We start from the raw sequence: 26,022 nt of genomic DNA, 5'->3' as shown, positions 1-26,022 counted from the left end.
GTTTGTCGGCCACCATCTTGAATTGGTGTCCCATTGACTCCAATGTGTTTGTGGCTTTTTACATTAACATTGGGTATTAAAATTGGACAACAGCGTGCAAAAATGTTTTATCATTTCTAATGAAATAATTCAGGTTGGTCTTAGTGCCTCTTTTTCAACCTTGGGGTCGGGACCCCATGTTGGGTCGCCTGGAATTTAAATGGGGCCACCTGAAATGTTTAGTATTTGATAAAAAAAAAATACTGATTAGAAATACATTTTTAAAATTGGTTTTAATTATTATTCTTTTTCAAATTAAAAACAATTCAATTCAACTTTACTTATGAAATTACAACAATAGTCACATCGTAGCACTTTTTCAAATATAAATTTAAGAAAAAACCCAACAAATCCACATGAATCCACAATTTTAAACAACTGTATTATATAATAATAAGAGTAATAATTCTTAAAAAATATCTGAGCTGACACAACTTGTCACTAATCCTGACTGCTCTGTATTTGTAATACAGTAGAACAAAAAGTAATTCTAGAATCTTTAGAGTCGCCATACAATTCTTGGTATCAAAACGGGATCACAATCCCAAAAAAAGGTTGGGAACCACTGGTTTAGTGGGTTTGTGTAAATAATCATTCAGCTTTAGTTTGTTTGAGTGAATTTACAGTAGCTGCTCCTGCTGGTGCCATCGTGGTGTAGGGAGAACATGCACACTCCACACAGAAGGTCTCTAGTGCCTTGCCTGTAATCAAACCAAAGTATAAACCACTGCGCTAACAGATTAGCATTCTTTTGTAATACAAATAAAGCATATAAACATGACTTTCCCTGAGTTTTTTTTCGTAGAAGCAGATAATTATTCATTTGGTAACACTGTTTTGCATCATGTTAAATTCTCTGTGAATAGACGACGGTGTGAAAACTGGTAGACACACCAATATCCTCCCGCTTTGTCCACTCGCAGCCTCAGAAGTGTCTTTCGCAACAACTGAAAACGTGTTAAAACGAGACGTGCCAAACTCGACTGTCATTGTGACAGACGAGCAGTAAATAAATTGACAGACTGTCGTGACACACTGTCATTCTGTCTGAAATGCCGCTGTCCCTTTTTCAGGAGTTGCAGTTTGAACGTCTGACCAGGGAGCTGGAAGCTGAGCGACAGATTGTGGCCAGTCAGCTGGAGAGATGCAAACTTGGCTCTGAGACCGGAAGCATGACTAGCATCAGGTGTGTAAATCTGTGTGTAAGTGTGTGTGTGTGCACGTATGAATACGCGTGTACTTTGCTTTGGTATGTGTCACACCTGTCAGATGTTGTCGTGCACACGCCACACACTGAAACACCTGCCTGGGCCAGCTGGGTCCTCGCAGGTGACGGACTTTACACATATTCACACTGGGAGATGAGAATCAGAATCACATAGAAACGCACTGGCTTGGCTTAGTTACTGTGTTTATTGCTTTCAGAAATTGGAGACATTTACTGTATCTATGGATGTTATTAGTAGGGTTGACCCGATTCTAATACGATCCCGATATTGTAGCCTTTAGTATTGGCCGATGGATCATAGATACTTTATTTAGTTTTGTAGTATAGCATGTTAGAAATGGTTTGATCAAGTAATATTAACAATAGTCAGCAACAGTAGGTATTAGGGCTGAACGATTAATTGCATTTGCGATATTATCGCAATATCATAAAACGTGATCACAAAGGCTGCAATTTTTGTTGTTGTTGTTGTTGTTGTTTCGTGTCCTGTTAAGTTTAGAGTGTTTAAGAAGTACAGTCCACATGTTTACATGTTTCATGAAACATGAAGTTAGTGAGATATGTTGAAGAGCTAAAGCTTTATTGTTGTAATCTGTGCTTTAAAATGTACAATTTATATTTATCTGAAGTTTACATAAATCTGAAATTGTTTATTATGAAACAGGTTGATTTATTGTTTGTGTTCATTGAAAAATACATGACAAGAGGCCCTTGAAAAAATAATCACATATTAAATTGGAATATTGAGGGGAAAAAAAATCGCAAATAGATTATTTTCCATAATTGTTCAGCCCTAGTAGGTATAAGAAAAACTAACCCATTCATTAACCAATGGGTTACATACATTTTCACAAAAAAATAAATGAGAAGACTTTGAAAAAAATAACTTCAATAAATCCAATAAAAAAAACGTATTATATTAGAGATTTTAAATACAGGCCGATGTAATCCAATACTCATTTTTCTTTTTTTGTTTTGTTATTTTTGCTGATACTAGACTGATATCCAATATCAGCATCAGATCAGGACACCTCTATTTATCTGCCACCATTGCAAGTCATTACATAGTGAACCCATCTAGAATTAACAATACACGTTTAAATGATTCCTTAGCATGTTTATTTAGCCTTTGATAATGGTTTGTTTTTTCTTTTGGTTGTTGTTTGATAAATGACAAATGTGTTTGTGAGATGTGAAAATTACAATAAAAGTTAATGGGTAGTAACTTGAGACCTTTGAGTCGAGTTACCACAGCAACTGTTTGAACTTGAGAGAAATGCAATGTCAGTCTGACTCTGCTTTTTAATAGTTGATTATTTATCTGAATCCTTATTAGAGGTTGTCCCAGTGTCACTTTAACGCTGCCAAGATATTGGTCAAAGTGACAAAATATAGATATCTTAGTAAAAATGATTTATAAATATTATGGTAACAAAGCAAATGTATGTTGTCATTTTTCATTTTGGAGTCTTTTTTTGTGTCTGTTTTTGTGTGTGTTTTTTTTTAATTCGTTTTGTGAATGTCTCATTTTGTATATTTTTTTTTCTCATTTTTTGTTGTTTTTTTGGTGGCATTTTGTAGTTATTTTGTATAGTTAATTTTCCGCATTTTTTGCTGTAGTTTTAAGTATTTTTGTGACCAATTTGTGTGTCATTTTGCTGTCCTTTTGGGGTTTTTTATTCTTTTCTTATGAGGTTTGAGTCATTTTGTGTATTTTTGCAGTCCTTTTTGTTTTTTCGAGCCATTTTATGTATAATTGTTGTAATTATGTAATTTTGGAGTCTTTTTTGTGTCTACTTGATGCCATTTTCTGTTGTTGTTTTGTAAATTTCTGTCAGTTTGTATATTTTTCCCTTACTCTGTAATTTCTTTTGTTTTTTGAAGTGATTTTGTGCTAGAAATATGCATCTCTCGCAGGCTTCTAATGCGATGTTCCATCATTTCAACTTTTCACGTAATCAGAAGGCAAAAACAGTGCACATTGTGCAGCATTTGTATTCTTATCTGCTGCTAATTGAGTTTAGACCCAGGCCTGGTATCTGCACTATGTCTAAAGCACACATTCCAACAGCCCCAATGTAAAATCTGTCTACCAAGATCAGTCGTAGTAATTGGCTGAGCCTGCCACTTATGGCGACGGAACACAGTTTAAGCCTCTGTCTTCTTTCCTACGTCTCAACCCTCGTCTGATTATGTCATCTTTCCTATCAGTGACTGTTGTGTTCAATCCATCTGTTTTAAACCGAGCACTGATCTGCCTGGGTTGTGGATCTCTTTTTAACTCTGGGGTGGACCAAAAACTGGACTAATTATTTTAACAATCTCACAGAGATGGAGGCATTTTTGGGGTATTTTGTGATTGTTTTGTGTATTTCTCTCATTTTCTGCATTTTTAGTTGTAGTCTTGAATATTTTAATGATCGATTTGTGTATTTGAAGTCATTTCGTGTATTTTAATGTCATGTTTTTCTTCTTGTTTTGTGAGTTTTGACTCTTTTTGTGTGTTTTTGCTGTCATTTTGTGTTTTTAAAGTCATTTTGTGTATAATTGTTGTAATTTTGTCTTTCTTTATGTCTATTTGAGGAGCACTGGGGTGGACCAGAAAAAGGCAGGACACATTTTAAATTTCCTGGACAAATGACTTTGTGTGCATGCTTATTCAACGATCTCACATAGATGGAGGCATTTAAACAACAACAGGCAACTGAATGGAGGAAGACATTTAACACCCTTTTTTGTCTGTCATTCTGTATATTTTACCCTCCGTTTTATGTTTTTGTCATTTTTTGTGTTTTTTGGTGTCATTTTTGAGGTTGTTTTGTGTATTTATCTCTCATTTTCTGCATTTTTCATTGCAGTCTGAAGTCATTTTGTGCGCTTTTGCTGTCATATTGTGTTTTTAGAGTCATTTTGTGTATAATTGTTGTAATTTTTTGTTTAGTCTTTTTCAGTCTATTTGAGCACAGATCTGCCTGGATTGTAGATCTCTTTTTAATTCTGGGGTGGACCAAAAAAAGACAGGACATGTTTTAAATTTCCTGGACTAATGACTTAGTGTGCATCCTTGTTCAATGATCTCACAGAGATGGAGGCATTTAAACACCAACATGGAACTGAATAGAGGAAGACATTTAACACCCTTTTTTGTGTCTGTCTTTTTTTTTTTACCCCCCATTTTGTGTTTTTTGGTGTCATCTTTTGTGTTTTTTGGTGTGGTTTTGTGGTTGTTTAGTGTATATATGTCTCATTTTCTGATTTTTTTTTTTTTTTTTTGTTGTAATTTTGGATATTTTTGTGAAAGCTTTACGTTTTTCAAGTCATTTGGTGTATTTCCCTGTCTGTTTTTTTTTTTTTCTTGTTTTGTGAATTAGATTTTTTTTGTGTGTGTTTTTGCTGTCATTTTTTATTGTCTTGTGTATTTTTGTCATCAATTTGTCTTTTTGTAGTCCTTTTGTGTATTTTGCTGACATTTTGAGTTTTGAGTCATTTTGTGGTGTTTTGGTGTTTCCTGGATTGTGGATCTATTTTAAATTCTGGGCTGGACCAAAAAAAAAAGACAGGGCACATTTTCAATTTCCTGGACTAATTACTTAGTGTACATGCTTATTCGACGATCTCACAGAGATGGAGGCATTTAAACAACAACAACATGGAAGTAACTGGAGGAAGACACTTAACGTCCTCACTTCATCCAGCAGCCGTGCACAGATAGAAGTCATGCTTCTACTTTTCTGCCTCATTTAAATGTGTTTATTATTTAGTAAGCAGCAGCAGAGCGGTTTGTATATTACATACACTCACAATACTTTTTATTCTTTTATAGGCCACCACTGAGTTTGGCAGAGACAAAACAGCTACACGATTTGGCAAACTGATACAGGTCTGCAATGAGCTGGAGGTTTTATATCGTACACAAAGCATATGGAGCGGATGCTTTGATTATTTCAGACTACAGTTGCTTTCTTTCAGGGTATTTTTTTTAAACCATGGCTTGTTCTGAAGAAAGTAAAGATTTAAAGATAAAACTAATGTTCAGGTTACTTAGCGGCTGTACCTGAGGTTTAATTGCCATATAAAATGTTATAACATTTCCTGATATTTATTTAAAAAGTAGTAATTGGCTCTAAACTTTACATAGCCTTTAGCTTAAAATAATTATTGCTCAACTTTGTAGCTCAAGTTAAATGAAGTTGCCCTGTAAAGCCCCCCCCCCCCCCCCCCAAATAGCTTCTAGTTACGTCTTAATATTCAGAAACAGATTGATTGTGCTTTAGCAGTCAAGTTATTACAAACTCATTAAATATAGGGAGTGAGAATAAAGGTATGTTTCATTTTCTTCTTTAAACAAAAAACTACAAAAAATGCGTATTATTATTATTGCATCATATGCCCTAACCAAGACGTGGGCAAATGGTGGCCAGGGGGCCACATGCAGCCCTAGGTCTAATCTTGTGTGGCCCTCAAAAGCAAACACACACATAAAAAGACTCCAAAACACACAAAATGTCAAAATACACAAGACGTATCCAAAAATTCATTGAAAAAAGACAAATATACAAAAAGTAAAAAAAAAAAGAAAACTACAACAAAAACATAAAATGAGAGAGATATACCAGAAAAAACGCAAAATTACAACAAAAATACAACATCACTGAAAAGATTTACTAAATAATTCCAAGAACACACCAACAACAAAAAAAAAAAAAAAAAATCTATATATATATATATATATATATATATATATATATATATATATATAAAAATGACAATCATAATTTTTCGATTGTGTAGGTTCTGAATGCTGACATAATGTAGCCCTCGGTTCGGACAGTCACATTTTTATGTGTAATGAGCTTTGGAGCTATTATTTAGCATTCATGTATTATTAAACAGGCCCATATTTTTCAAGAAGTTTGACAGAATTACATTTTAAATCTCAATCTGAGCTTCATTCGTTTGTTGTTGCTAAATGTGGAGATTTTAAATTGTGGTTTAAGGACCCTGCTACAGATTTTCAGCATTAAACACTGGTGTTAGCGCTCCCACTAGCTCAGACTGTTGGAAAATAGTCTGAGTCTATTCCCCCGTTGACACTGTCGTTGGTTTACAGGTTTAATCTAAATCTGTTGGCATTGATGCACCATGTTGGATAAATGTGTGCTAATCCAAAAATAAAAAGCAGTAAAAAACCAAAAACTACACTGAAAATCTACTGTTAAATAGGTTAAGAAGCTAAACCTATAAGCAGCAAGCAAGGCCATCTTTCAACTTTTTATGTATTAGCTTTGTTTTATTGTAAAATCTTCGTTGTTGTTGTTGCATCATTTAGCAAAATAGAGGAAAAAAAGAGGCGTGTAAAATGTCTTTGTTTGCTCAATGGTAAATAGTGTTGACTTTAATCACCTTAGCGTTGATTTCTCAGATAAAGAGCAACAATCTTTTCCTAATTTTATGGAAACTTGTTCAGACAGTGAAAGAAAATCAAATAAATTCTGAATTAAAGAATGTTGCTTGTTTAAAAGTCTGCTTCCTTTTGTGCACAGAAGACAAAGACTTTGAGGAGTGGTAATGATTTCCTCAGCTTTGTCTTTGTTTTTAGGCTTTAATCAGTCACCACAGGTCACAGTGTGCGCCCCGGCATATGCTGCTTGTTATACTGTGTGTGTGTGTTTGTGACTGTGTAAGCTGTTTTTCCATCCAAGCCATCAATTTATATTCTCTACAGGTTCTGATAGTGCTGCATCACACAAAAACATCCTATCTTTCATGCTTCTCCTGTCTCCCTGTATTGTAATTGTGTTAGACACAGTCGCCTTTCAAGCATTTTAATTCATATCCTCCATCTAACGTCAAATCAAAATGTGTATTTGCTACATGATGTTTGCTCAGGATTGTACCCAAACCGCTGGAGGAGAAGCTTAAAACATTTTATTTACAAATGTTATCGATAATGAGTGCTAAATTCTCCAGGTGTTCAAAAGTAACAGATTTAACTTGTTTCCATGAACCAATATTCTATAAGTTATTAAAAAAAAAATACAAGATATGGAATTTTCTGGTTTAAAAATCCTGTCTTATTATTGAAGGGACATTTGTTTTACTTTCAGTAGCATTTACCTTTTTACTTTTATCCAAGTAACTTAGATTTTTTTATTTAATTTAACTATCTATACTTTTACTTGAGTACTGAAGACTAGTGCTTTTGCTACCTCTGGGTGCAAAACAATGCATCAAATGTGTCAATACAACTTTTTCTTTACAACTTTGCTTTTAATTTGACATTACACACTATATAGGGGTGTGCATTGCCATGACCCTGACGATACAATTCACGATTTGCATGTCACAACACGATATAATCCGATACTAAACAATACAAAATGGTATGAAGTACAATTTGTTTCATTTTTTTTTAATCTTGCGAGAACAAGTAAATGATAAACAACCGTAATTCAAGTACTAATATCAAAAACAAGAGGTATGTTTAACACACTGTGAAATTAAATTTTTCGAAGAAGTTTAACATTTGCCTCTACAACAGATTCTGATTCTGTTAAGTTCTTAAATTCTCAAAAAAAAAGTAAGAAAAATCGTGCTATGCATATGTTAGCGCAATTAAATGTTTTTTTTTTAATTAAAATGTGGACATTTTTTGGATCAATATGATAAAGGCATGATAAAATATTGCGATATATCATTGAAATTATTTTTTGTTGCACCTTAATGCTGCATTCACACCGAATGCGTCAAGAAATGTTCGTGCGACCAGATTACATACAAAGTCAATGGATAGACACGGCCCAGAGACGTAGTCTTTATTCTGCGGCGGTGCGTTGGCTGTGTGAGCGCACTCCCGATTTTTTGTCATATTCGCAAGAGTTGAAAACATTGAACTCCTGTTACTGTTTTGCATGAAAACCAATCAGAGTCTTTGTTGACGATGACGTCAGGCCGTCAACACAGACACCGGTCTGTTCACCCATTCAACCATGGAGTAGAAGCTGTGTGTGACCACCTGGAGCTGTATGACACGGCCTTTATAACCGGGACCGGACTAGGAAGGATTAGGCGTGGAGGAGAATCAGCGAAGAGGTGGTAGTAGCAGGTAAAAGTTATCTCTGTAGCACTGAGCTAGGATAGCATTAGCCGCTAATCACACCGCTTTTTTTCACTGGTGGTTTATGTTTATGAGAGGAGAAAAAGGAGCACAGCTCCTTGCTTCAGCAGGCAGTGAAACTCACCCAGTTGGATGTGTTGCTGGTGGGCGGGGCTTTGCTTCAAACGTGCATTTGAACGCTAATGGGAAAATTTTGGGATCCTGCGGAATGTTTCGTGCGGCAGACGCGTCCGGTGCCGCAGAAGACGCATCCAGTGTGAACGCAGCATTAATATACTGTGAGTATTTTCTTTAAGTGCCTGTTTTCCCCTCACATCATAGTTTCTATTGATGTAATATCTGTAGTTTTCACTATCCAACCTTTTCTGACTTCTGTTGAACTGTTGGCTTTCCACTTCTAGACATAAATTCTTTGCTCAAGCCATGCAGGTAATGGTCGTTATTGTCGGCCTTGAAGCTGAATTTGGTTTAATTCGTTGAACAAGTCGAAAACATCAATCAGATTTCAATGTTGCTCAGAGCAAAGACTTGAAATGGTTCGTTGACTCAGCTACATCTGATGTTCGCAATGTCTCAGCGTCCAAAAAAATAAAACAATACAGAAAAAATGGGTCTGAAAACAAGAGTGGGCTCTGCTCTTGTGTGTATTCTCTGTGGTTCTCTTTGGCTACAGTCCCGTTATTTAATTGACCAAGCTGACTTGTGCATGTACACAGAAGCTACAGATAACTGCACTCTGGTGGCAAAGATATGGATAGTCACTTCCCAGGTCTCTTTTTCCACCTCTTTTAACTGCACTTATTTGCCAAGGATATTGGATCCAAAAGTGCTTGCCTGTCTGGCTCTGATGTGGTGAGCATGTATGTGTGCGTGCATGAGCATTTGGCTGTAACTAAATCACCTGGTGAGAGCCAGCATCGTTCATCTGGTGAGAAAATGTGACCTGCCTAGTGAGTCCATCAAGGGCTTATATTAGCCTGAAGCTGTCAGGGTTTTCTTTATCCAGCTCCAGGTTACAGTGCTGTGGAGGAGTGCTGTGAGTTCATAGAGTTTGTTCTAAGAGTGGGACGATACTAAGAATGTGCCTTATGTTATTGTTTATGATATATAGACAAAAACATTCCCACTGGTAAGTATGTCATCCCACAATAGAAACTAAGGATAGACCGATACAGATTTTTTTAGGGCCGATACAGGTTTTTTTTCCCATCAGCCTTAGTCGATGACTGATACGGACTGCCGATTTTCTTGAGCTGATATTTGGAGCCGATATTGCTTTTACTCCTTCAATTTACATCATAATGTAAGATGATAACCAATGGTATGAGTCTCAATTTTTAAGAAAGGAACATTTATTGAAATTAACAAAGGTGAGGTAAAATGACAACAAGTAAAAAATATTTAACAAACATTAAAAACAGGAGATGTAGAACAAGAACAAGTAAAAAAAATCGACGGATCGGCGACGCAGCAACCCGCTTCGGCCCATGCAGATACACGTAAAAAACACAAATATCGGGCTGCCGATGTATTGGTCTAATAATAATGCATCAATTTTATATAGCGCTTTATCATAGACACTCAAAGTCGCTTTACAGAATTAAGGGATTACACTTTCACTACTATTGTAGCCACAGCTGTCCTGGGACAGACTGGCGGAAGCGAGGCTGCCATAGTGTGCCATCGGCCCCTCCGACCACCACCAACACTCACTCACAGACTACATTCATACTAGGCAATGTGGGTGAAGTGCCTTGCCCAAGGACACAATGACAGATACCACTGGGGTGACTGCCAGCCCACTCTGACACCTGGAATTCTCAGTGGTCTCCCATCCACCTTCTAACCAGGACCAGACCTGCTTAGCTTCCGATATCTAACAGGATCGGGTAATGACAGACAGATCAATAATAGAAACGATAAATTCCCATTGATGACGTATGTAGGCGCGCGACACACTCGAATGACGTAGGAAAGTGTGAGCAGTGTTGGAAATTAGCAAGGGCCACGGGCCATACCATCAATTTAGCCAAGAATGCCCCTAAAAACCTTGTTCTACCGCACAAAATTGTCCCCAAATTTTTTCAATTGAATTTGTTTGTAAAGAACCTGTTTACAATTTAAGCTGGAAAGTGTTTTCTATATTATTTTAAATTTTCTAGAAGCTGTAGGTCTATTAATCTTCTGTTTGCATTGGTGTTTTTAAGATTTTGTTAAGTTAAATAAACCCATAGTTTCCCTACATCTGTCTTCTTCTTTCTGTAAAAGCTGCCGTACTACTTACGATCTTCTCTCTGAAAAAGAAAAGATGTGCTTTTCCTTCATTAACGATGGTAGAAGCTACTGTGAATCTTAATCTATAAAAGTATCTAACTACGTTTTGTTTCATGGCCTCCAATCATTTAAAAAAATGTCACTTGCTACTTGAAATTAATTTGTGTAGTTTAGTTGCCTTTGTCATTGCTTTGGTGATAGATTAAAAATAAAAAAAATATTAGGCTTTATTTATTGTAATTTTGATCATTACCATGACAAATACCAGATATAATCGGGATACATTTTTCAGTCTATATTGCCCATCCCTAGACGATACACTGAATTTATGACACAATATGTTTGACGATAATAGGCTTGCGATAACGATTTCGAACAAACTCATGTCATTAAATGGTAACTGTGGCACAAAAAAGGTTCAATACACATGCTTGTGTAATGAATAAAAAAGATAAGCACTACAAAAAATACCAGAAAAATCAGGTTTAGGAAGCCACGACATCACGCCAAAAATAGCAGCTCCTCATTGACTGTATTTTAAGGTATAAATTCATACAAAAAAGTACTTCAAATGTAAATAAATCCGTACATATTTTGTTTATTGGTTATACATTAAACACATTTAAAGTTAGATACATTTCAGCTATAGGATGCTTTTAAAGTCAGTCCGACAATCTTGGCACTAGTATAAATACAGAAAAGGAAGTAAAGGGCTCCATCTCTTAGCCAAAGTTATTGCTATTGGATTAAAAGCCTTTTTTATAGCCCTGAAGTATAAAAATACATCACCTTTAATAGTACTATCCGTGTTGCAGAGGATGCATGTGATGAAGTTAATTTTTAAACCTCTAATAATCCCGGGAGGACTGAGTGCTTGACAAAGACAGTGGCCACTTGTTTGACTTCCTGCTATTGATCTGAGGAACAAGAGAACAAGGAAGGCGAGGTAAAAGTTGCATCTGCTGTGCGCCGTGATCCATACTGAACTTTAGCTATTGATCTGTTATAGTGACTGTTTAGAAAAGGAAGAAAAAAGATGGTAGCATCTACAAGTTTTAAAGCTAGTGCCGTTTATGTTTGCTGTAATAGCTCGGCTTTTATCCGCTCAATACTAAATAAATGTTCATGTAGTAAGGTCATGGTTTGAGCAAATAAGGACAATCCTCTTTGGCTTCTTACTTAAAGGTGGTGCAGTTATTCAAACTGACATTTGTTTGGAAAACTAAACTCAACCTAACAATTGGATAGTTCCCTGTGTCCTCTGTGGTATACAGTGTTGCTACAGGAGTTTTATTGGTGCACATGGCTTTGACCACATAGTCAATCTAATAAAGAACTTGAATCTCAGAGATAGAGATTAGCGGCCTCTATAAAGACAGAGATCTAAAACTTTATTAAGCTAAGTCATAACCAAGCCCCAAAGTTCAACATTTATTTAATGAAGTTCCTTAGTTAAACATGTTTAACTAAGGTTTTGTAAACCAAAGCAATGGTAGGCTACCACTCTTAAATGGAGTCAGTTGGACCTGAAGATATTGGATCTTGGTTGCTTCAATGCCTTCCAAAGCTAAAGAATGCTACATATACAGTATATATATATATATATATATACATATATATATATATATAACTATATATCCTTTCCAAAAAATTAGAATATCGTGGAAAAGTAGTTTAATTTCCATTCAAAAAGTTAAACTTTCATAGATTATAGATTCAGGGCACACAATTTAAATGATTTCAAATATTTATTTGTTTATTTTTACATAATTTGGGCTTCCAGCTCATAAAACCCAATACTGTGAAGAAATCACCATTTAAGGACTTGACTATTGGCCAGTGGTCCATGGTCCTCTTTTCAGATGAAAGTAAAGAGTGCCTTTGATTCTGGAATCAAGGTCCAAGGGTTTGGAGGAAGACGGGTGAGGAACAGAACCCAAGCTGCTTGAGGTCCAGTGTGACGTATCCACAGTCAGTCATGTTTTAGGGTGCAATGTTCTGCTCTGTTCCTCACCCGTCTTCCTCCAGACCCTTGGACCAAATGATGTAAAAATAAACAAATACTTCAAATCTTTTAAATTGTGGGCCCTGAATCTATAATCTATGAAAGTTTAACTTATTGAATGGAATAATGAAAATCAAACAAGTTTTCCATGATATTCAAATTTTTTAGAAAGGGTTTGTATATACCAATCACAAACCTGGCTGTGTCAATGATACAGATATATAATTACATGAACGGTCGCCCTCAAATTGAAGACTAAAGGGGAGTAACAACAAGTCAGCAACATTTTAGGCTTGGCCAGGATGCTCTAATGTGTAAAATGAAACATTAATTGATGTCAAAATGTGAATAATTAAAAAATAATAATAGTAATTTGCCTTCATTTGATCTATAGCGGGAGATAATCTGTGTATGAAGCTATTGCCTGTAATACATGTCTGCATGAATAAATACAAATAATGAATGAATAAATAAATAAATGAATTAAATGAAAAATTAAAAAGAGGAGAAAAAAAGAAAAGTATCTGGATGGTTAGATTTTGATTTAATGCTTTTCAAATGCTGAAGGTCCACCTACAGTACAAACATGTCACTTCACTCTACAGCCTTATACTGACATCACAAATACAAACTACTTTTATTGACATATATTTATAAGGAAACCTGTGACTATATATACAAGTACACATCTAAGATATTGATGTATCACAGTTCATTGAGTATTAATGATAAAAGGTTGAGAGACTATATCGTCTACACACAGGGTAGAATGGATGGAGGTGAGTGTCACCCAAACTGGCAGATGACATTTGGAAGACGGTAGAGAGTCACGCTTCCATGGTACATACCGTTTAGTTTGGAGACGGTGGCTCTGTCACAGAGAGCAGAGGCTGAGCTGAAGGTGGCATGGATACAGGTGACAAGGTTTTCATTCTGTGTGACAAGGATAGACAGATTTCAAATGAACACATCAGTGGAAAAGCTAAGATGAGCAGCTGATGGATAAGGTTAGAGAGGGCAAATGGAAACGTATGCAGTGGTGAGATAGTGGTTTGTGTTGATGATTCATGAGAAAGAAGTACATGTTGTAAGAACCCAGCAAGGAGACCTCCTTTCTTTCATTAGATTTGGTTGTTGTAACAAGTCTTAGACTTTGATAACATAAACACATAATGGCCCTCATTTATCAACCATTCGTACATTTAGATCTGAACATATGATGTGCGTTGACCATATTAGCGCAAGCTCCAGTATTTATCATTTTGACGTGTTTGTCATCGTACGCTACGATCAGATCTCACGTCTGGTCTAAGCTCGTGTAGACAAATCTCAGTGTATGGATTTGTGGTATAGCGTAGCAAAATCCGACTGAGACCAAAAATAAAGTATTAAACAAACCTTAGCTGTCAATTAAGCATATGCAGATACATATTCAGAACAGATCTGAATGGATTATTAAAACAAATTAAACAAAATAAAACAATTTTTAAAAAAGCCCACGTTATTACTGATACCACTTTTTTGGATTTCCTTTCACGGAATAATGTATAACCGTTCATCCAGTCTTGTATAACCGTTCATCCAGTCGTACACACATGGGATGCGCTGCTATGCTCCGTCTTGGAGAATGATGTGCTCTACAGAGGAAATAAGACCTCATTCAGTTTTAAAAGTAAGTAGTTTCTTAAACTGCAGTAATCGGTAATGTGATTATTTATAGGTGAAAATGGCTGAAGGTACAATAAACACAAACAAGAGACAACAATTAGTCATTTTTAAGGCTTTTAATGTGATATTTATTGCCTAAAGCATGCGGACTGAGGCCGATTATAACGTCCTATCCATATTTGTCTCCAGGATTTCTGTTGGGAAGTTGCTGGCAGCGCACACAGGGGGGCAGACATCACCTGCTCAGTAACTGATCCTCTTCCAGAGAATGTTTAAATGCACTCCTTTATGTTCAGTTTTCACAACGTCAAAAAGCACATCTTTGTTTTGTTCTACCTCAGATGTGAGGATGCCGATTTTCATCTTGGAAATCTTATTTTCTTGTTTGACCTCAGTGGGCGGGGCCTCTGAAACAGGAAGACATAAAATGTTAATGATGATCAAATTCAGCCGCCGGATTTATCAACACCTGATAATTTGTACGCTGGGATTGGTCAAATACGAATGTTTAATGAATCACACGCTGGTCCTGTCGTGCGACCAAATATGCACTCAGATTTGCAACCGTTTTCATCCAAGGTTGATAAATGAGGACCACTGTGTTCAGATCTATCTAGTTTTTATTCACGTTTCTACCATAGTTTTTTACAATTAGAAATCAATTGTATTAGAACCTAGATCTGAGAAAGACGAATGAATTCCAACATGAGATTAAAACCTGAGGGAGGAACACATAGCAGAATGAGAACAGAGGGTTGAAAGGAGGACAGGGTAGGAAAGGGGGAGTTGAGTAGAATGCAGAATTGGAGATGAGGAGAGGAGGGGGAGATGAATGGGAGGGACTGAGGGAATTACAAGATGATTTTAGAGGCAACTAAGACAGGAGCGTTGGTGGATGTTGATGTCGGGCTACATTCTCATGCTAAGCCCTCTTAACCTGCTGTTCCTCCAACTCACACAAACGCACACTTAGCGTGAGTCACTCAGACACCCAGACACACTTAATGAGACTAATGTTGGCCACCATCACTGAGAGGCTAGCTCAATGTTTGCTTGATTGCGTGTGAGCGTGCCTGTGTTTTTATCAATGACTCCCAGGGTTACCGTTGTCATCTTTGACTATCTAATAATTGATCCACCAGTGGAAAAGAGACAAGACTATTCAACTCAAGCTCCAACAAAAATGAATCAATGTATGCTCATTATGTAGCTGTCCTGGTATTTAATCCTAAAATGGACAAATGTCTCTGTTTATTACAGTAATGAATTAAACCCTACTATTCCAACTTCCTGAATTTGAAATTGGAAATAGAAAAATGTTGAAGGGAACCTGTAGAATAAAAGGTGAAATTAGTGGTTTTCATTTCACCTTCATTGTTTTATTTGCATAGCTATGTGTCTTAATGTTCCAGCACTGTCTTGAAGGGCCACAGCACAATGGGGCAACGATAACAGAAACGTAGGAGTACTATTTTTTGTTAGAAATGGCAAAACAAAAATGATGATCGGTAAAGCAGTCTTTAGCCTCTGGATCATCTGCAGTCAAGTAAAGACGGGTACAGCCTGCCTTCGTTAGCCACACCTGCAGATAATCAGCTAATCTTGTCTTGGAGGGAAAAACTAAAAGAGAACTGACTGAGACACACAAAGTGTTAACATTTTAATCAAACAATTTCAATTTGCCATATTTTGTTTTGAAAATATAAGAGCGACTGCCCTATAGGCCCCGCCCCTCCTATAAAAACTAGCACCTGTCTACTTTGGTCAGACAGAACAAGGTTGGATTGAGAGAATTGTGAATAGAGAGCTATAGTTATTATTAAGTAGGTAGTTAGCATAGCTGAGATTGATATTTATAGATTTTATAATATACATAGTTCCCACAGGCCACGTGACCTCCTCGGAGACGCCATCTTTGAGGACAAGCTTAGAGGCACGCTTGTAATGTTTACCTGCTTCGCTGCATTCTACTCCACAAATGACGGTTAAATAGTCTGACAAAACCAACACAGATGGCCAGTGAACCACCCAAAAAGCGGTACAAAGATGGTTTAGATAAACAAACGAGACACAGATACGACAGCAAGACGGAATTCATCAGTATCGATCCGTACCAAGTTTGTCAAACCAAAATAGAGCTGACCACAAATACCTTTCTGCTATAATGTACATAGACATTCTAAACTAGTTCATTTGTTCCAAAAGTGCTTATACTATGGAAGAGTGCAGGCTTTTCAAATGTTGTACGCCTCGAGGCTTTCAAATCACTCGAGGCGTACAACCAGTTTGTGACCAAGCCCCCTCTGCCCGGCACTGGACACCGCCCCGTGCATGCCAGGTCGCCCGTCCGCTCCGACCCCAGGCAAAGGGAGTCGACAACGGCGGTGAGGCCAGGGAGTAGGGGAGAGCTTCAAGGAGGGAAGGGTGGCGGTTGCTGCTCCTCCAGCTCCGCTTCGCACCCTAGCCCGACAGACCCAGCCCTGAGAGCCAATCCTTATTCCGAAGTGGTGATTAGTGCACCATTAACCCAACACAATACTACCATATTGTACTCTTTTGGCTGTAAACAGAGGCTAAACTCATTTCAGCTGCTCACAGCAATGACACCGGTTCAGGAAATGCCCGTACGTCATGTGGGAACTCTGTCTAGACTGGGCGTATCTTAACTGCTCCAGGAGCCCCGCCCATAATCATGGCAATATTTTTTTTTACTTTCAGCCTAGAAAAATGTCAGCTAAAGCCTTGGGGTTTAGTTACTTTTTAAGGCTGGCACACAGATATGTGGAACAAATCCGAAGCGATCCTGGCCACATCAAAGAAAGTTTAATTTTTCAGGACTGATCCAGGGTGGTCCCGGAAGTATGTATATATCCTGCCAGTTCTTGGTGGTCTGGGAATACTCAGGCCAATAGGACCAATGCAAAAACTCACACAAATAATGGTAAAAATCCTGTGATACCAGCTGAAATAAATACTAAACTGTTGTTTCCTTTTGTGTGTGGCAACTATGACAACTAATAGGTATAAAAAAATTAAAAAAAAAACTTTGACAAAATATTATTTAATTTTTTAATACCTTATCTCGTATAGCTCGCCAAATCCCACCCTGTAATGACTGACATGCAGTAGGATTTCACTGCACAGAATTGGTGGCTTCAGTCAATTATACCAATGTCCTCTACAAATCTAAACATCACAAATAAATGTTTGTGCACTTTGCATGATGTGAACTGCTATCTCTCTACATCTTTAAATTGCATTTCATTAAAAAGTCAGCTACACCAGCACAATTTAATGTTTAACAGTTTGTCAGCCATTATGGCGGCAAACTAATGTTGTTCTTTATTTATCTTTGGAAGCCTGCCATTCAGTAAATAGTCTTGACTTATTAGGATCAATCCAGATAAGAAGACCTGCAACACAACTTCTGAATGGAATGGAATGTGTTCGTGTGTCTGTGTGTGCCAGAGCGAATGTGAGTATGCAACAGGCAAAGTCCAAAGCCAGGAAATAGATTAGACATCTAGCTAGCAATAAAGTAAATAACCTTAGCTTCTGCTTGTCCATTCGAAAAGAGGAAGAAAAAAATCAATACTGTGTTATAAAGGCTTAAACAGTGAGGCTAAACACTGACGCTCAGACAGGCTGTGAAGGGTGGGGCAATTCTGAACAGAAGCTGTCCACATCGCAGCATCAGAGACATTATTTCCCTGTTGGAGAAGTAGCAGTAAATAGTTCTGATTTACTGCATTAGCCATGGAAACATTTCACTTCCTGAAATTTCCATTTTATGCCATTAAAACCACAAGATAAATGCAAAAAAGTGAGCATGTCACTGTCTATTACCTGAATAATTTACAACAAAGACCTCAGTCGACTGAAATACACAACTTAAAATGCAGTGGAGGGAAAAAAATGCCTCACTTTCTAATAACTGGATTTGAACAGATATTCCAAAGGGAGGATTTTGTTTATTTACAGTCCCTCTTATTTATTAGTCTCGACAGAGGCAATATTTTGGTCGAGGTATAGCTGGAGCAGCTTGTGCACTGCTTGCAAAAACCCCCACCCAAAAAAACAGGGTACTAAAAGACAACTTTATCACAGCTGATCGTAATAGCGTTGCTCTCAAGAAATATTTATTTTGTGACTGATTGATGGTTAACACTGTTGTAAGGCTTCTGAGTTACAGTATGGCTGGGCGATATGGACCAAAACTTGTAGCTCTATATTTTTTTCTCAAAATAGCGATAAACAATATAAATCTTGATAATTTTAATTCAAATAAAGTCTGACCAGAAAGGGAATTCTGGGTTAAATTTGCTGATGCGAAATGCCACACAGGCTCATTCATTAACAGTCGATTTTGTTGATCAGTTAAGGCTTGATCTGGGTCAGGCTTCTATGTTGTAAAATAGACATTGTTGGTCATAAATGTTCAATGTTGAATAATCACAGGTGGCCATATTGGATTTTTCCAATATGGCGATGCCAGTCAAGGTTACTGTCAAATAGGAATCATATTTAGCATTCCTGAGGTCCAGAACCTTATAAATGTGTTTTTGATTTTAATTGTGACTTGTGGTTGACTAGTAACAGAAAAACCTGTTTTTGGTTGGCCACCATTTTATATTGTCCAACCGACCCCATTGAGAATTGACTCCGGCTCCCACCAGATTTGAATTCTGCCAGTCAAACACTGCAAGTATGCCAAATTTGCACAATTCTTCCCCTAACAGACCAGAGTACTATAAAAGACAGCACGTGTGAGTGAATTCTTGAGTGTGGATGTTCAGGTGAAGGTTTGGGTTTGGACGCACTCAGAAATCCATCTAACTGTGCTGTTCATGCGGTTTCCGGTTTTAGTGGAAACAGCGACTCCTAAAATGATTATTTTAAAACAAAATAAGCTATCATATATACATTGATATAGGAAATATTGTGATTTTCCGTATCTCCAAAATAGAAATCTCGATATATCTTGATATATCGCCCAGCCCTGTTCTAAATACATATCATCTATCAGCTGAGAGTCAGGCCTACAGTATCTCTGGCAATGTTAAACATGTCTAGGTTCTACATGTGGTGTTTCTGGACAGACTGACTGCTTTCACACAGTGAACCAACATGTCTTCCTTCTAGCTTCTCATTTAACGTCTGGCCCATTGTCAAAATGGCCGTCTCCCACATTAGCACATGGCCAATTTACTGGGTCGCACGAGGCTTCCGTATCCCTCCTCCTCTTCCTCTACTGACTTTCTCCCTCTGTAACAATTTGTTTAGAGCATGTGGATGAGGTAACAGAATTGCCGAGTCTCACGTCATCCTGCTGTGCTTTAATCACTCGCTTCAAAGAGTCTTGTGTTTCTCCCTTATGACAGCAGAGGGAAGGGAAGAAAAACCTGAGGTCAATTTGTCCTCATTCTTTGGAATCAAAGCAAAAGGGAATTGATTTCTGCTTTTTCTCTTTATAGTCATTTATTTGACTGTTAAATATATGGTCCTTTTTTCAGTGGTTAATGAGATTAGCATGAATGGTATGTCAGGATTGGGACTGGTTAAAAAAAAAAGTTATACTTTTAAACTGGAAAGATCGGAACACAATCCTGGCTCTGATTGGTTCTTTTTGCTCAGTTGTGGTGCATTCTGGCAATCTGCCAAAGGCTGTCGGAGCAGCAAGGGGGGGCTCAATGATCCTGTTTTTTTCACACAAACTACTAGTTTCATGTAAGGCTGTCCTTACATAGTGACAGCTTTAGCAAATATGACAAAAAGTCACTTTTGTAAGTGTTACGGACTGCACCTTTAATAATGCAAGTGAGAGGGGAACAAATACCAAAAGGAAAAAGTAACCCATACTAGAAACACACACTATAGGAATAAAAGAGTAACAAAAACAACCCTAGAACTAGAATAAAACAATGATTGAAACAAAAATAGAAACTAAATGAAAAAGAGCACAACCAGGGTTTGAGCCCACAATCTGTAAACAGGAAAATACTGAAAGCACCACATAAAGAACAAAATCAGTTCTAAACACAGTGATCACAAGACCTAACAATTTTACGGCGCTTCAGCTAACAGATAGTGAGTGGCCTCATTTATTTTCAGCTACATGGTTATAATTAGTATATATAGTCCCACCCACACTTGTCTATCAATCCTTTATTAAACAGTTTGAGAGCTGAGGGGGGGCCAAAGAGATCCTATAATGCTCTTTATGACAGCGGACATCTGTTCACCATCTCCTTGATTCTTCCCAGACCCACTTCACAAAATCACTTCCCACTGCCCTGTCCTCCTCATGCCATCCAACAATTCTGCACATGATCTGACCCAGTCCTGCTTGAAGTTATATAAAGCAAACAGTAAGGGAAACAGCACAGTTTCAACCTTAACACTGGACAGAATACGACCTACCCCGACATGCTGTGGTCTGTTGCTCATGTGGCTCAGGGCCGACCACGGCTCAGTGGCAAAGTGGGTCGTCCAATAACCGAAGGGTTGTGGATTCGAATCCTGCTCTATCCAAGTCATTGACATTGTGTCCTTGGCCAAGACACTTTACCCACATTTCCTCGTATGAATGAAATTAATTGTGCATGAATGTTGGTGGTGGATCTTGTTGGATTTTTACTTTCTGTTTATGGATTTTATATTTTGATAAGTGCATTGATTAATGACTTTCTTGTAATTTGCGCTATACAAATAATGGTGAATTGAATTAAATTGGTCAGAGGGGCCGTAGGTGCGAAATGGCAGCCGCGCTTCTGTCAGTATGCCCCAGGGCAGCTGTGGCTACATTGTAGCTTAGCACCTTCTTTGAGTTACTTGAAAAAAGTGCTATATACATTTAAGCCAGTATTATTATTATTATTATTATTATTATTATTATTATTATTATTATTATTATTATAACATGTAAACAGCGATCCATGAGGTTTTAGGAGAGTCCAGCCTATTCCTCTATAACGGACATAGGCAACTGGCGGCCCAGGGGCCACATTTGGTCCCCAGTCTAATTTTGTGTGGCCCCCACAAGGAATATAAAGGCCAACATAATGCACAAAATAACTCCCAAAACACACAAATAGACAGCAAAATGTACTAAGTACACGAAAACACACAAGAAATTCCCAAAATGACAACAAAGACACACACACCAACCACTTATACAAACAAAATGACTATGAAAACAAAACATTACAGAATAGCTCCAAAGACACACAAACTGTCAACAAAATTACAGAAAGTGAACCCGAAAATGCACAAATGGACAACAAATGCAGAAAATGACCAAAAAATACACAGAATTACTACAAGAACACAAAAAATAATAAAAACACACATTGACCAAAAACTGACAAAACCATAAAGACAAAAACAAGACAAAACCATACAGACAAAAAAAAGACAAAACCTTTTCCCCTCCCCCGTATTAATGTTCAGATCAAACATTATTCTAATGCTGACACAAATGTTGATAATGTGGCCCTCGGATCAGATGCGGTCCCATTTTTGTGGCCCTCGATGTGATAGTTGACCATCCCTGCTCTACTGCTTCTCCCTCAGCAGCACTGGCTAGACGCTGTGGTATCCATCCAGGTAAGCCTGAGCTCATTGTAATGTAATTGCAAGCTGTGGTTTTGACCAGCAGCAAATAAATAGTAGCAGTTTTTTTCTCCCTGTTTTTGGTCTTTAAGATAATCTCTATAGAGGTCTTAACCATTGACAATTTCAATTAGCTACTGGCCATGATGAATGTACAGTAATAACTTTTTTTTTTTTTTTTTTTGCTTGTGAAGCATCTTCTTGCCCAGAACCCAAAGCATTTCAGCTAAGCATTGAACTGATCCCAAAGCTGTCAGGAATAGGTAATTACTTCTCTGAGACTCCTGCAAGAGGTCAGAGATTGAGATTAGCCACATCAGTTTCATGATTCATTGCCTTCTTCGAAGCTCAAGTGGGCAGAGGTTCAGACCTTGAGTTGAAGAATTTCCTATCATGCCATTATGCCGTTCAGCCATGTAGTATAAGCTACATGGCTTATACTCCATGAGGATGGGTTGGAGTATTTGGTTGTCTCCAGAGACTGACATTTTCAACTCGCTAATTTTCCTCACTCTTGAGATATGAGATGCTGCTGAACCTGGACAAAGCAGCAACAATTAGCTTTTGTTGCAAAATAATGTATAATTAGGTGGAAATTGTGTGACCGGGCAAGATAAAGTGCATAGTTTCCGAGCACATTGGGGTCCTCCATCTTTCTACTCCGGCTGTAATTAAAGGTCGGCAGTCCTTACTTGATATGCCTGGGTTTGTTCCCATGGCTGTCTGATAGCTAGGCTGCCTAAAAGGCATCAACTGGCAGTGGGAACAGTTTACAGCATCCCTGGACACAGAGTTTCCTGCAGAAAGCATGTGTGTTTATCTGTTTTCTCATGAAGTCTATGATACGAATTTTACCCAAAATGCAGCAATCAAGCGGAATATCAAGTACGCTACACGATTGCATTGAATGATAGATTAAAGAACTGTACCCTGTTTTTTTTTTTTTTTTTTGCATTGACATTAGGTTACTCAGCTCTTCGCAGAAACTAGTGCCCTTAAGACTGCAAAGTGAGACACTGTGGACTAAAATGACATTTTGCTTACAGGGACACATGTTGGGCTATTTGAAGAAATTGGACTTTGTTGTTCTGGCTGTCTGGTGAAAATATATGGCACATCGTTCCCATGAGAGGAGGGAGAAAAAAAAACGGTGACATTTCTGTACTGTTCACTTCAGCAAACCATCCTCTTGTCATTCCCTAATGCTGTGAGTGCAAACCTGCAGAAACACTGACATTTCTTTCTCTACCAGTGTAGGTCAAAGTTTGGAATGTATACGGCTATTGTATGTCCTTTATCCATTTGCAAAGGGGATATTTTTCATGTGTTAGGACTTCCAATGCTATCAGGTACTACTTTGCTATCTCTCTCTTAAACTCATTGATGGGCGACTGTGGTCAACTCAATGAAAAATACCGATATTAGTAGGAATGTAATGGTGAATGGTAAAGGTAGGACGATATATCGCACAACAAGATATTGCAATATTAAAACGTCAAGATGTATCATGGAGGATGCGAGTGGTATCGTGAAATTGTTATGTTTGTTGAAAAGGTCATAGCCAGATTAAGTATTTAAATATGGGTTTTTGTCCAACTGCAATTTGTTTTTGATTTCTTTCCTTTCAAAAAATAGAATGTTGTATCACAAGCTCATTATCGTCTGTCGTCCTGTAACGTGACCTCTGTTTATCGTCCCACCTTTATCAAATTGCTATGTTTAACAGAAGCTTCTCACAGGTCTGTTTTAGTCCTTGTTGGGTGAATATGGTTCCCCTGTATTTTTTACTGGCTGTGATTAGTTTAGCAACATTTAGCATCACACGAATGATGGAAAGTGCATTTGTCATGATTGTCTTATGTTGGTATATTACAAAAAAAACCCCAATGCCGTTCTTAATATATATCGTCGATGGTGTAATGATGCTGTCTTCTTGACCCAGGTACAGTAGCTATCAACCCACCATGCTCTTGTTTATTGGGCTTGTGTGAAGATATTTAGCATTTGAGTTCTTCCACCTTTTTACTTGGACTTTTGCCATTTTCCTTATGGTAGCAAAGCTTTTCTAAGGGTATTACGGCTTATCCTCCCATTTCAAACTCATCATGGTTTAATAATGGATGGCACGACATTTTTGTAATGGTTGTCAAACCCAAGTCTCTAAAGGTTATAGCTCTGTAATAAGCTGGCAAACTGCCAACGCTGTTTGTGGACTCTAGCCCAATAATAGTGAGGAGCAACTTCCTTTTGTTTTCTTCAAGTAAAGATGTTGGAAAAAGGACATGGAAAAGAAAAACACTTGTGCTATAAACCGAAGGCATTTGTATTCATCATTTTAGCAGTTTTTTTTTTTTTAGTTTTTTTTTTTAAGCATTCTTTAGCCAAACTTGTTAAAGTATTTGGATGATACTTTTCTCCCTTTGACTTACAGACAGAAGGGTCCGTTTTCCTAATGCTATTATCTCATCTTAACAAGGTCTGTTGTTGCTGCTTGAATATAATTGCTGGAGGCCTTTTTAAGATAATCCAATATTGTTGCTGAACAGTTTTCTACTCAACACATTGTCCTTTATTTCAGATTACATTATGTTAGATTACGTAATGTTTTTAGTTTTTTGTAGTTTTTTTATACAAAAGCAATAAAGGATCAGTATATTTCTTTGGCATTTAGAAACCCTGCTCATCGAGAATCACCATCAACCTCACAAGCAAGCCGACTTGGCATAAGTCGCCAGACTCATGTTCTGTCCACACAAAACTTGGCCACACAGACTGAGTTATATCATCGGAGGTGAAGAAGTGTCATGACATGACCTGTAGGCAGCCAAGCTGTCAATTAGTCTTCTCCAGCTCTACTAATTACAACCTTGCATTTCACCGAGGCACCGATGAGGGGAAAAAATAAAGCACTTCGTGGGCCAGCAGTTCAATGAGCTGTTTCTGATCACGAGAGCTAATTAAATATATCTGCTTACCAGGAGGTCAATGAGTGGGAGAGGAGCAAGAAAACTGTAGATCAGGTTTATACACAAAATAACTGTGACTCAACCTGTAGTAGAGGCTACACTGGTAATCACCCATCACACACATGGATATCTTAATACTTATTGCCGTGGTTGCCCCTTTGTCTTATTTCAGAATCCATTTGGCCGACTACAACATTTTTCTGAGAAAAATATTTAAAAACAACTAGAGCAGTGGATGTCAGTCTTGGGGACACACTTGGAGGGGTCAACTTCAGCCAATTTTTGCTTATTTTTTTACACTTTTTCCTCAACTACGCACAACTTACTGTATTTTAACCTGTTTTCAACATGTTTTAATGCATTTTTGATACATTACTCATATTTCTGCCTCTTCTCCAACAAATTTCAATGTCTTTTCTCCATAGTTTTTCACATTTTTGCCACTTTTCCCACGTAATGTTGCATATGTTGTCACTTTCAACCTAATTTCACCATATTGCATGCTTATTTTTGCAGATTTAACCACATTCATGATTTGTCATGCCCATTATTTGCCAGTTTAAACTACTTGTTCCTACTAATTTGCAACTTTTAACCAATTTCTTCAATGTTCATGTCTATGTTCAACCACCTTCAGGTACAGTGGGGGTCCCTCTGGCACCTTTATTTTGTGGGTCTCAAGCTGAAAAGGTTGAGAACCACTGAACTAGAGCATTATGATGTAATAAGCGAGTGATAACACACATTTTAAAGAATCTAATTTTGTAAATAAGTGGAAAGAAACGATATTTAGTGCAGTGGTTCCCACTAGGATGCCATTAGGTGTTTCATGGATGTTCACACATCCATTTGTACTTTTTCAACATGTACAATATAACTGTCATTGATTTTGAGTGAAATTTCTCAGGTTACTGAATAATTTTTGCAAAATCTACAAACCAACTCCTGACACTTTTACTGCTCTATCATAGCCTAATGGCTTTTAATGGGAGTGTAAAAGTTCAATAAAGAAACTTTTTTCTTTTATGCTTTAATTTCCTGTCACTCCTTAATTTGTTGAGTAAAATGTGATCATAGTTAATGAGTTAACCCTGAAACTTGGCAGTCATACTCT

At 37.4% G+C, this 26,022-nt stretch overlaps 1 protein-coding gene across 9 annotated transcripts in view; it reads left to right on the top strand.

The window, feature by feature from the left end:
* The window catches only part of ctnnd2b (catenin (cadherin-associated protein), delta 2b), a 202,819-nt gene that overhangs the window by 65,073 nt on the left and 111,724 nt on the right, over nucleotides 1-26,022 (top strand). For all 9 annotated transcript variants that reach the window (XM_028472673.1, XM_028472678.1, XM_028472677.1 and 6 more), the window contains one exon: nucleotides 1,113-1,225. In XM_028472673.1, the coding sequence (XP_028328474.1) occupies nucleotides 1,113-1,225 (113 nt within the window). The remainder of the gene's footprint in view (nucleotides 1-1,112; nucleotides 1,226-26,022) is intronic.

This window comes from Gouania willdenowi, chromosome 17 (genome assembly GCF_900634775.1).
Source record: "Gouania willdenowi chromosome 17, fGouWil2.1, whole genome shotgun sequence".
Lineage (NCBI taxonomy): Eukaryota > Metazoa > Chordata > Actinopteri > Blenniiformes > Gobiesocidae > Gouania > Gouania willdenowi.
This window is presented reverse-complemented; position numbering and strand designations above follow the sequence as displayed.